This window comes from Chinchilla lanigera, unplaced genomic scaffold (genome assembly GCF_000276665.1).
Source record: "Chinchilla lanigera isolate Chin_1 unplaced genomic scaffold, ChiLan1.0 scaffold00008, whole genome shotgun sequence".
NCBI classification, from domain to species: domain Eukaryota; kingdom Metazoa; phylum Chordata; class Mammalia; order Rodentia; family Chinchillidae; genus Chinchilla; species Chinchilla lanigera.
Window position 1 is genome coordinate 23,342,131 of NW_004955409.1, and position 12,933 is coordinate 23,355,063.

At 37.2% G+C, this 12,933-nt stretch overlaps 1 protein-coding gene across 1 annotated transcript in view; it reads right to left on the reverse strand.

The window, feature by feature from the left end:
* Positions 1–7,163: 7,163 nt before the first annotated feature.
* Ttc6 (tetratricopeptide repeat domain 6) overlaps positions 7,164–12,933 on the reverse strand; it is a gene marked incomplete in the record, with an annotated part of 231,700 nt that continues 225,930 nt past the window's right edge. The window contains 2 exon segments of the mRNA XM_013510165.1: positions 7,164–9,932; positions 10,368–10,593. Coding sequence (XP_013365619.1) covers positions 9,796–9,932; positions 10,368–10,593 — 363 coding nt within the window.

The window sequence follows — 12,933 nt, forward strand, 5'->3', positions numbered from 1 at the left end:
CTTATACATACTTTGAGAAATGAATTAGTCTGTATCTACAGATGGTCCCCAGCTCATGATGGTTCCACCTAAATTTTTTTAACTTCAACTTGGGGTGAAAGCCATATGCACTCAGTAGAAATGACACTTCTAATTTTGAATCTTGATTTTTTTCCAGCTGGGCAACATACAGTACAATCCTCAGTCACAATGCTGGGCAGCAGCAGAGAGTCACCACTTGCAGTCAGCCCAAGGATCATGAGGGTGAGTGTTCTGTATTGCTACTAGGTTCAGGGTCTTAGGTGCGTTTTCAACAATATTTCCATTCTGATGAGTTTAACAGGACATAACTCCACTGTAAGTCTAGGAGCATCTGGTCAAAGAATGTATGACATTAGAATCCCAAGAACATCTAAAAGAAAGGAGTCTTTCTAAATAGGCATTTCTATTCCAAAGTATTCCTGAAATGATATCGCTCAAATTTCTTAGGTTGCTAAGGTTTTTAGCATGGTTCCACCCTAAATGTGACAAGCTACTCGATCTCTCTGGAGTCAAGATTCTTCATCTGAAAGATCAGCTGACAACTTGAAGGAGCGTCAGAGAGCAACTACAGTGCCGCAGGGATGGAGGCTGCCCTTGCTTCACAGTCCTCAGCAGTGGAAAGTGAACTCCAGCCATGGGTCTGTAGTACATTCTAACGCTGCAACCCACAATGGAGAAATGTCTCCATGTGTTTTACAGCTAAGATTTATGTGCATTTTAAAAATTTTGTTATATGAAATAGCTGTATCTTTTATGTAAAAAATAATTTAAATTACCTTAAATTGAACTTCTCTTTCCTCTTTCCCCTCCCCAGACCCTTACACCAGCTTTTTCTCTAATGCTCATGTGAGAACTGACACACCTTAGGTATTCACTTATTCCCCTGTGATAAAAGTGTTTCAGAAAATGTGAAGTTAAGTTTTATGCAAAATGGCCTTTCCCCAACTGCACTACAAATACAGGTCTAGTATATTAAACTATTTCCTAGACTGCCAAGGGTTATCAATTCTCATTCTTCTCCCACCTTGTCTACTCGCCATCAAAGATCTAATATAGTAAGTACAGAGCTTAAGAATTGAAAGTGGATTTTGCAATACTAGAGAGCCAGTATTCTGTGGAGATGAGAATTCCCTACAGAGCTATTATACAACTCATGCATTATTCAGGGTAAATGACACCCAGAAAAGTTGTGTTGAGATGTCTCCCACATTTCAAAGGCAGAACTTTAAATTTCCTAAATAGGTCTCCAAGACTTTAATAAAACCATTCTCTGTCATTTTCAAGGAAAGAAGACCTCATCTTTAATTTTTATGTAATAAAATGATTTCACTTAGACACTAAAATTATTATCTTGGTCTTCAAATTGAAAAGACAAATTTTCTCCAGGCTTATAAAGTAAAAGTACTTGAATGATGATGTCCTAGTCTAATAAATACAGAATGTTTTGATTTATGACATCTTTTTAAAAAAAATAAGCATTACTGCATAGTAGTTAGAAAGCCACAAAGTATTAAATGGCCAATTACTTTTTCTTTCTTTAAATATAATTCAAGATAAATTGATTTACAAATTAAATAGGTCCCTATAAGAAAGTTATATTTAAAAAAACACTGCTTCATGTAAAATCATTAGGAATCTTTCCCTTGGACCTTAGAACCATGTAATGAAAAACTAGACTTCAAAGTATCATGTGAGTATAAAACAATATGGTACTGTGTTGTTTTATAGACATTTCCATTCCAAAGTATTCCGGAAATGATGTCTCTCAAATTTCTTAGGTTGCTGGGATTTTTTAATAGTTCCACCCTAAATGTGACAAACCACCTGCATCTCTCCAGAGTCAAGATTCTTCATCTGAAAAACCAGCTAACAACTTAAAGGAGCCTCAGAGAACAGCTGTGGTGCCATAGGGATGGAGGCTGCCCTTGCCTCGCAGTCCTCAGCAGTGGAAAGTGAACACTGGCTGTAGGTAGTAATATATGGAATTGTCTAACCTATTATCCAATTGAAGTGAGATTAAGAAGTATATTTACATTTGGAGTGTAAATGATGCTTTTCCACTTAGTGAGTTATTACTTTTAAGTGACAGTTATAAAATTATAAATAGCATCAATATAAATCACTGGTGTGCCTAGATTCCTCTCCCTATTAAAATTGGTGTCATAAGTTAATACGTATGTTGGAACAAAGTTTTCAGCGATTCATTTTTTTCCTCTTTATCATAGGCTTTGGTGATCTTTATACTATCAGAAAAGTATAAGCTCTGAAGTAAAGCAAATCATCATATAAGCGTTTGCAACCCAACATCTCCTTTTGCAAGCAAATTAAAATTATAGTTCTGAGAAGATGAAATAACCAGTTGACCCACAGGCATGGAAGAGAAAACATATTTTTCTTAGAAATGTAAGCAACTATGATCATCTTAGATATATTTTAGAAAAAACCCCATCTAACTACATACTAAAGCTAATCTTTTCCTAAGAGATGCTCATGGTGCAAACATGAACCTGAGGTGTGGTGTGAGCGGGACCTGGCTAAATCAGCGAGACCTCTAGAGGATCCAGCACCCCCAGCTTTAGCTCAGAGTTCCCTGCAGGGGAAAGACAACATGGACCTATTGTGCCTTTACTTGTTGTCTCCAATAAACTATTTAATTTGGGGAGGGGAGAGAGTTTTGTATTTTCTTACAAAGCAAAGATGTGCTCAATGATTGAAAAATAAATCAGAGAACACAGAAGTGCATAAGTGAAAAAAGAAAACAGGATTACTTAAACCTCACACATAAACTCCATCAAAAAAATCTATACCAACAATCCCATTCCTCATGGTGCTCACTGTTAAAGGCTAGTATTTGAAAAGCATTTAAGACTTTCTGTGAAAATGTGATCAATAATATTCTGCACATGTCTGATTTATTTCACAAGTTAAAGGAATCCCACTGTGTATTCTGTTCAACATGTCCACATGGAAGACTAAATTATCACTGGAAGTTTTCTTGGATAAAATAGAATCAGGAAAAGTAGTTGAATTACCTTCTGGATTAAAAGCCATGACGATGGTATGCTCCATTTACTTTATTGGAATTTACCAACTAATAAAAGGTCAAAAGATCAGAGTGTTCCTATCCACTATTTAGAACATCTGTTCAGCAGACAGAGCCAGGAACATGCATGTGAATGTTTACACTGTAACCATTTCCTTTCCCCACATTCCAGGTTCAACACACACCATGCAATCTTTCTTAAAAGGTAGGAATTAAAGCTTTGTTATGGCCTCTTATGCAAAATATTTGATTGGGTTAAAATTTGATTATGTCACCATTCATTTACAAAGATCACAATAATTTAGATGTTGATATATCCCTATTTCAGACACCATACTCTCATCACCTAGACAGTTCTGCTTCCAGTTACCTACTTGGTGGCTATTCCTCAGAGTGGATCATTTTTACAAAAAAAAAAAAATCTCATCCATGACTGCTTCATTTCTGTTAATTTCATTTTTTAATATTTATCTTACCTTGTAATCTCAAGGATGTGGTGGGGAGGCAGGGTTGTGTGTGCATTACACACCACAAGAGCTGTGTAGCTACCAAGGACCTATCCATTCAGAGGAAATGTTAAATTTTTTAAAAGCACCAAGGAAGCATACTGTCCCTGCTTCATCATTTGAGTCTGAACTTGCCTGGAATCTTACAGTATCTTCTTGTGATTGTAGAAATAAATGGTAAAACATACATTTCTAGTGTGTTGGGTCATAAGGCCCTGTGTTATTGTTCAGGCCTAGTTTTTATCAAAGTAAATACATAAAAGGTTATGAAGCACCTGCTATGTGCCAGATACTGTGATGAGCATTGATGATACACTGGTGAACAGGTAGGCATAATCCTTGCCCTGTAGCATTTCCAATCTAGTGAGGAAGATGGCCTTTAAACAAGGCTACTTAGACATGAGGACATTCCAAAAGCACAGGTAGTGGTGCCAGGGGACTGCGTAACAGAAGGATCTGAGCCCCCTTCCAAATAGGGAAGAAATTCCTTCCTGAGAATCAGTGAGCCAGGGAAAGGTTAATGATGAAAGCGATGTTGCACGTTGCCTGGGATCTCAAAGAGGATGGTCATTAAAGTTCCTGTTATCTTCAGAACACAATTCTAAGAAATTGACTGAGAAAACATTTTTATGACATTGGAAAATCTCTGGGAGTGAGATCTCCTTATTACAACACTCTAAGAATGTAGACAGGGACTCTCAAGATAACGGCATGTGGTTCTTCCTTGTCTGTCCAGACAATCAATTGGCATCCGTGTCTTGCTCACTCTCTCTCATCCATTTCATGAGGCATTAGGCGACTTTCCCTCCTTCACTAGACAAGTTTACTTCCTAGCTATGCTTCTGAAGCAATAATACTGTGAAGTATAGTACTTCCCAAAATGTAAGATCAATAAATCTGATTTAAAAAGCGGTGATTTTAGGTATGACAAGGGTGCATTTCTAATAGCTATGTGATTATGTTTTAAAATTCCTTCTTTTAAAATGAAACAATTCAACACTAGCACATCAGTTTAAGAAAATCTACATAATAAATAAAAGTGGAACTGAACATGGTAGCACACACACTCTGGGAGGCTGAGACAGGAGGATTACAAATCCATGCCCAATCTGGGCTACTTAGCAAATCTGGAAAGACACTGTCTCAAAACTAAAATTAATAAATGAATAAGCATGGGGATGTAGCTCAGTATAAAGGCCTTGGGTTCAAGAACCAGTTCCAGAAATAAAATGGAACCAAATTTGGGTAACATCATTATACTATTAGAGGAGCTCTACCATTTAACCCTCTATATTTGATATATAGTACTTAATATTTTTTTTCTCTATAAACTGAAAGTGATAATGCCTGTCTCTCTGGCAAGAATGAATGAAAAATGTCCTTAAACCTTATGAGTGTCTATTACATTCATTTTTAATAAATGATGCTTTTCTTTTCCTCTTCTTTCATACTCTGCATTATACTGATCTTTCTACTGTCAAATTCTATCTGCCTTTTTATATTAAAAATAAGATAAAAGGTATTATACATTAACTGTATTTTAAATTAAAAACCCCATATAATATAATTATGCATTTATCTACAGTTAGAATGAATGGACAGATAGGTAGACAGACAAAGGCATAAATACAAAAAAGAGTGTTAAAGACCCAGAATACATTTTCTGCACTAAAACTCACCAGGTAGGCAGTCAAAGAGCTCTACTATCTTTGTGGCAATGATTGTTCAATAGACTACGTGCTTATTTCTCTTTCTTTTAGGTGATACGTGCCCTGAAGCACAGAATGTGCTTTGAAACTAAAAGAGCTGACATTCAACTACACCATTCACGAGCTGCATGAGCCTCATCCCATCACTCAATCCTCCTGATCTTTAGTTTCCTCATCCTGCCATGCCAAGTACCTCACAGGACTATTGAGAAAGTAGTGGCAACATGTGTGAGACCTGGCATAAAGTAAGTGCTAAAAAATCATGGCTAGTATCACGATTAATTCTAATTTCCAGTACCTCCTCCCCATGCCCAAAGTATGCAATACCTCATTGCAGAAAATACTCCATCCATCAGAAAAGAAAAAATAAAGCTCTAAATTATTTTTACAAGCCTAAAATCTTGGGAACATAGTATCAGTCAGAAATCAGCTGCAGATAACCAAAGCCATTCCAGTATTTAAAGAAAGAAGAGATATTTTTAATGAGGAAATCAGAGCTCCCATCACTGGAGGTGAGGAGAAGCAGGCTGTGCGCTAAGACGTCAGGAGAATAGAGAAACACTGGCCACACTGGAGGAGATACTGCTCTTCCATAAAGAGGAACCTGAGAAGAAATGGGCCCAGCACGTGCTGGCTGAAGGAAAATGTGTAATCTGTGGCTATGACTGGAAAGGATGGTCATGATGCTGCCTTCGGAGTAGCATTACCAGGCAAAACCACAAGATATTTATCTACATTTGAATTTCAGATCAGCATCGTTTCATTTCAGAATTTTTTTTTCTGAAATTATTAAAGTTCAAAATGATTTTCAATAAAAGTATGTCCATACAATAGTTGGGATATATTTATACACAGAAAAAAAATTTTAAACTGAAGAGGGTGACCTCCGTTCAACTACAGTTTTGAATTTTTCATTGTCTGAGATTTAGATTTAATAACTAATCTTGTACTTTTTTTGCTGAATGTGAAAACATTCATGCCACACAGAACACACTATTTTAACACCAGCAGAAAAGTCACTCATGTGATAATACTTCAATTCAGTTTCATGGGATGGCATCCAGTTGGAAATAATATCTGCAACTCTGACTGCTAGCTGACATTTGACAAATGAAACTTTTAGCTTTTCATCTTTCATTTTATGGAAGACATGCAAGATATCCAAAGGACGTGTGACAAGCAAACAGTAACCAGACAATAATGCTGTCTTCATAGTGTTCATAACTTGTATTTAACAGATATGTCATGAACACCTAGGAAGTGTCAGGCCCCATAAGTATGAGAGATATAACATGAAACAAAAAAGACAAAGCATCTACTTTCATAGAGCTTATATCACAGAGGGGAAAACACAAGTGAACAAAAACCTTTATAAATGACAGAAATGCATAAAATTAAATGTAAAAGTCATCTGGAGTTCTGCTCTCTTTTTTCTTATTAAGTAACAGAAGTAAAACAATGCAAAAAATTTCCCACTTCCTTTTCCTCTCCAATTTTACCTTTAGGTAAAATGAAAGCTCTGTGTGTGTGTGTGTGTGTGTGTGTGTGTGTGTGTGTGTATGTGTGTATGTGTATATGTCTCTGTGTGTGCTTATATCATATATATATTGTAAAAACATAACACCAACCCCATAAATTCTAGCAATTGTGACAAGTATGTAGGCTCAGCTGAATGGCTTAAGAGGTCAATATTCTATAAAGGGAAAAGAAAAAAGGGGTCTAGATATTTCTTCCCTCTCCTCTCACGGCATCTGTGCCAGGCCTACCTCAGCAAAGTCACCTTCTCTCTTATTCGCCATCCTGCCCTCATCCTGCTGCCTTTCCCCTTGTATGTCTGGGACAACAATCACAGAGCAGCCCATACAAAACAGAAAATCTCATCGATTTCCCAAGGTCCAATTTTTATTGATGATGCTATAAACCCCCAGTTCCCTAATATGACGATGGAGGGCAACAAAAGGACTGAAGAGGAACCGCCTCTCTGCCCATCTGCCACGCTCTCTCTCATACACACAGTCAAGTGTTAACTCCTTTCTTTGAATTTTAATTCCTTTATCTAAGGGTGAGGATCCTCCATATCTGACTCTGCTGCACAGCTATTTTTCCTCCCACCATTTTCTCACAGAAATTCTCTGCTCCAGCTTCTCCTCAAATGATGCTTCACATTTTCCTGCTTCTGTGTGTCTGTGCAGATGTTCAGTCTCTGTGGATGACCTTACTGTTCAGCATCTCTGCCCACAGCTGTTACCCTGCTCAGAATCCAGCTCTCATACCTCTTCTTTGGCAATGCTATTTTACATTCAGGTCCTTTACCAGCACATCCTGAGATAAAGATTTGAGTACAAGTGATTTATTTCAAAGGGGAGCTTTGCCAAAAGACAAGGAGTCAGGTAAGGAGGGGTAGGAAAGTGAAGAAACCAACAAAATATGTGCTCTTGAGGAATGTATACACTGGGCATCTGGAATGCTATGCTACGGAGGTCAGGGAAATTACCCCTCAACAGCCAAGAGAATTGAATAGTTTCTCCTCATCTCTTCTCTGCCATTGGTTGAAGGGTCTCCTCTACCATTAAGCCCTCTTCAGTTCTGACCAGGCCTCTGTGTGGACTGAGATAAATACTTCTTAAGGAACACCATAGGTGTCTTCAGTAGGATGCCATCAGTGCATAAAGAAGCTTTGGAGGTGAAGAAATATGAGCAAGGGGATGTTCAGCCTTTTGGCAAGCTACACATGACTGGCTCCACTATGTGGCTGCGATCCTTGCTTTGTATGGTTCCCCAGTGGTTATTACATCCTGCTTTATGTGGAAAGTACTAGTGTGCAGTTAGGGAAAAAATATTAAATTACCAGTTGGCTTATTCTGGGTTCCCCTAGAAAGTAGACTCTGAGGCAAATGATTTTGGGACATTAGTTTATCAAGTTTAATCACAGAGAAGCAGGGATGGTGAGAAAAGGAAGGGAGGCAGGGAAAACAAAAGCATTAATATGAAGTATGCTTTGTGATTTTACTGGCTACCCAGTAAGTGCAACCGAATGCTTAATCTCCCAGGACTATTCTTCAGGGAGCTATGTAAATCAAGTATCTCTGGCCAGCACCTAGAGATGCATGGGAGATGAATTTATCTCCCTGTCCCTTCTCCTCCTCATCAAAGGTTCCTATGATAGAGATTTGGGTCTCCTGCACATGTGCAGTACAGGGGGACAGGCACCAAGGGAAGCCCACATACCCAACCTCTGAGCACTGACAGAGGAGCTCGGGCCAGCAGGGAGTGATGTGGGATGTGCGTCACAGCAGAAGAAGAGGTGCTGTCTACGGGTGTACAAGTCAGTCTGAATCTCATCTGTGACTAAGGTGGGGATAACAGGGCCTTGAGAACAGTGAGAAAAAGAGGATCTGAATCAACTGATTGCATGGGTTTGATGCACCAGGTAATATGACTCACTAGGGATGACCCATTCCTCACTCACTCCTGGACCCACATATGTGACAAGGAAAATTATCCCAAAATATTGTGAAACATCTGCATGGTCACTTACAAACTAAAATCAACTTCTATTGTAAAAATCTGCAACTAACCTAAAAACAAATGTGTTCTTTCCAAAAACAGATGTATTCTTTCCAGATGTGTATCTCGGTGGAAATAGACCTCTGAGGAGTTGGATAGATGCTGGGAAAAAATATACCAAGAAAGAACATGAGCCAGGTGAAGCAAATCTGAATGAAATAAAAGTCCAGAAGTCCGCTTATCATCAGTGAGATAAAAGAAAGGAGTTCTCTGGTTGATTCAAAGATCTCTTAGAGACATTCTATAAAGAATGTTTAGCTGTTTTAATTTTTAACTCATCTACTGCTATGAAGCACCAACCACAAGTGTAGACAGATTTTGATGTATACTTATGCAATCTGTATTTACTTATGCATCTTTGAGTTCAGAACTAAAAAGGCAGAAAAGATTGTCTCAGAACACTGGATGCCTGAAATCTTTATAGACACTATCCTAGAAAGAAAGAAACATGAAAAAGAGAGATATGTTTATCTGCTGGAAAAATGTATCAGAAAGAAAACAGGTCAGTATATACATTATTTAAAGAAAAGAGGAAATATGCATAATTTTAACATTTTTATAGTTATCATCTGATATTTATCCTTTATCTGGATACTGTTGAATACATTCTGAGTAGGAAATCATGAAAAAGTTGATAATATTTTTTCTACAATCATATGACTTCAAAGGAAATTATTTTACTTTAGAGAAAATATTTTAAGCATTCATATTCCTTGAGAAACATTCTCATTTAAATTCTGCCTTTTATGAAGAAATTCAATTACTGATATATTTGAAATATGCAGAAAATCATCTAAGTTAAAATACATTAAAGGGCAATATAAAAGACTAAGCACAAAGAAGAAAATGCAGAAAGTAGTGCAAAATTCTGAACACACACACTTTGGTTTCAGCAAGAATAGCCATGTAAATGTAAGCTACCATAGAAATCACAGTACAGTCCATGAACTCAGGTAACTAAGGCATACTCTTCAAGATCAAGTGCTTGGTTGTAGTCAGCCATAGCTTCTTCAGTCAGACCTATTTTACCACGAACTTCTGCTCTGAGGTTATACACCAGCACATCATTAGGCTTCAGAGACAGTGCTGAAAAAGAAACAAATTTCAAGCTGAGTTTATGTAAGCACTCAAAAATAGTTTCATTTTTATAAATAAAAATTTTATAAGAACTTTGATTTGAGACCATTTTTTTTCAACTGCAAAACTTCAGTTAAATCTAAAATGTTGACTCTTCTTAAGAAAACTAATTTGGGAAACCACAATACAGTGGCTTTCTTTGAAAGATTGGCATTGCTTATATATAGTTTCCTAATAATTCTCTGTATTTCTGCTTACCAAAATTTTACATTAAGATATTACATAAAGGAATCTATATTGGTTACATTTCAGATATGCTATCTAAACACACTGATTTTGTGTAAGTTTATCAAGACAAACACACCTGATGATTTTTCTTTTGTAGTCTAAAAACAAGCATTTCAACCACTTTAATCTTATCAAAATAGTTTCCAAAAAACATACCTCTACTAAGATCTTCCTCAGCCAGTTCATATTGTTTTAAACAGCAGTACAAATGTGCTCTGTTAAAATATGCTGCAGCCCAAAAGGGACAGTGGTCAATTACATATGCAAAATCTTCTTTTGCATCTTCATATTTACTTAATATTGTATTTATAATAGCTCGATTCATGAGAACATATTCATTTTCTGGATCAAACATTAAAGACTTTGAATAGTAGTCACTGGCCTATAACATGTAAAAATAATGATATTTTCAATCTATTTTAATTAGAAATTATGCAAAAATTCAAAGTACATTCATTCTTCATTTGAAATTAAGGCCACTGGCCTACCAGGAGAGCAGTGGAAGCCCTGTGAGTTTTAATTTTCTGTCATTGTGACAAATACTGATATAATCAACTTAAACAGAAAAATGATATATTTTGGCTTACATTTCAGAGGTTTTAGCTGATGGTTATGTGGCCCTGTTTTGGACCTGTGGTGGCACAGGTCATCAAGGTGGGAGTATACTCCAGGAGAGGCTATTCACTTCATGACAGTCGGGAAGCAAAGAGAGACAGGAAGTGATTGCAGTCCCAGCATGCCCTTCAAGGCCGCATCCCAGGGAACTAACTTCCACCTGCTAGGCCCCACTTCCTGAAGACTCCACCACCTCTACTAGCTCCAGAGGCTGGCAAACAACGTTTAGCTTACTGGTCTTTGGGAGAAATTTAAAGACATTTAAGAACGTAACATCATGTGTCCACCATTCTCAACAATATCAATGATAAAATACTCCTTGCTAGAGTGAAATGTTCCCACTGCCTGCCACCCAAGTCTCACCTCCCTGTCAGGAACAACAACAAGAAAAAGGTAAAAAATAAATTAGAAAATAAGACAAAATACAATTTAGGCAAATAACATTTATATATAAAAACAGAGGAAAAGCTAGCCAGATAAATGAAATTTCAAAAGAACTTCTAAACCATATGAAAAGAATCAAAAACTCAGCTATACAATGAAACATGGTAAGGAAGAAGGAGAGGGAGAAAATCAGCATGTCGAAGAAACCAAACAGTCTAGGTTATTCACAATGGAACATCAACTTGAAAAGTGTGCAAAATAAAAATTAAGATGATTGCAGTTTGATCAAGAGACAGCAAAACTTTTCTTTGAGCCTCGCAGGTTGAACTTGGCAGAGACAAATTCCTCAGTCTTTAATTCCTAGGGGAAAACACTGTCTCTAAGGAATGTACCAGCAAGATCAAAGATTGCAAGAGACTCCCATCATGGAACTTCTGATGATTTACTGATCGCTTTAAGACTTGTTGCTTACCGATAATTCCCAACCAGCAGCCGTTTAACAACTAATCTGTGCAGCCTAATGTCTGAGCAGACCTGCAGCACTAACCTAGATTGCTCAAAACACCTCGTGTAACTGACAGGGCCAATCAGAAATGGTTCAAAACAAGTTATTTCACCTCACTCCTTTGTCCCCCTTTCCCTTTAAAATCTAGCTCCCCTTCCCCTTAATGGAATATGCTTGTTTTCTTACTGAACCAGTTTCTCCCAGTTTACAAATCTATTCTTGTATCCTCAATAAAATCTACCACTGCTTTTATTTTTAACCTCATGTAAGATTTCTTGGTTCACAAAGTGCAGCCTAAGGTCCTGGTTCAAAAACCAATTGCAAAGCCAATTGTTACACATCTGAGAAGAGGTAAGGATCAGGGTACAATATATACCAATTCCTCATGATAAATGTAGTTAGTATGTATTGCAAATACTGTATATACTAATATAATTTTTTAAATGTGTGTAAACAATAAGTAACTTCTATAGCCTTTTGATATGATGTGATAGCTAAGTACATGGCATTTCTAATAAATCATTTTTATTGTGTTTTTGATAATGATCCACAATGAATGGAAATGTTTTTAAAAAACTGGTCTCTTTACTGCTTGTAGCCTAAGATGCTGATTAGATACCTTCCTACTACTCAAGTAGACAACCTCATCTCTAACTCCCTCATGGATGAGAATTTTGCTATTTTAACACTTACCTTTAAAGGAAGGTCACTTCCACAATTTAACTTGCTCTGTCCAATTACCATTCAGTTTTTTCCCAACCCCCAACAACTTGGCTTCTATCAATTTCTTATTTCCTGAGCTCTACTCTGGCTAAGCAGAACTCTATTCAAGCCTAATGGACATTTCCCAGTTGTTTTCTACCAAGACATTTCTGTGGCATGGATACTGTCATCTTCTTCCTTCCTAACATTGCCTCTGTCCTAGTTTCCTCCTACCTCTCTGATAATTTCTTCATAGTCTTCTTCACTGAACTATTGCTCTCTTTGCTTTTCAAAACTCTGTCCTCATCTCACTTCCATCGTGGGTGATACAAGTCCTGACAGCCACATGGTGGCTGCACCTCAGCCCAAGGAGGCAGACTGTTCCGTTCATATCCTGCCTTTGTGAAGAAGTAAAACTATCATTATTTGAAGATGACATGATACTTTACATGGAAGATCCAAAAAACTCCACAAAAAGACTCCTTGAATTAATCAACAAATTCAGCAGTGTAGCTG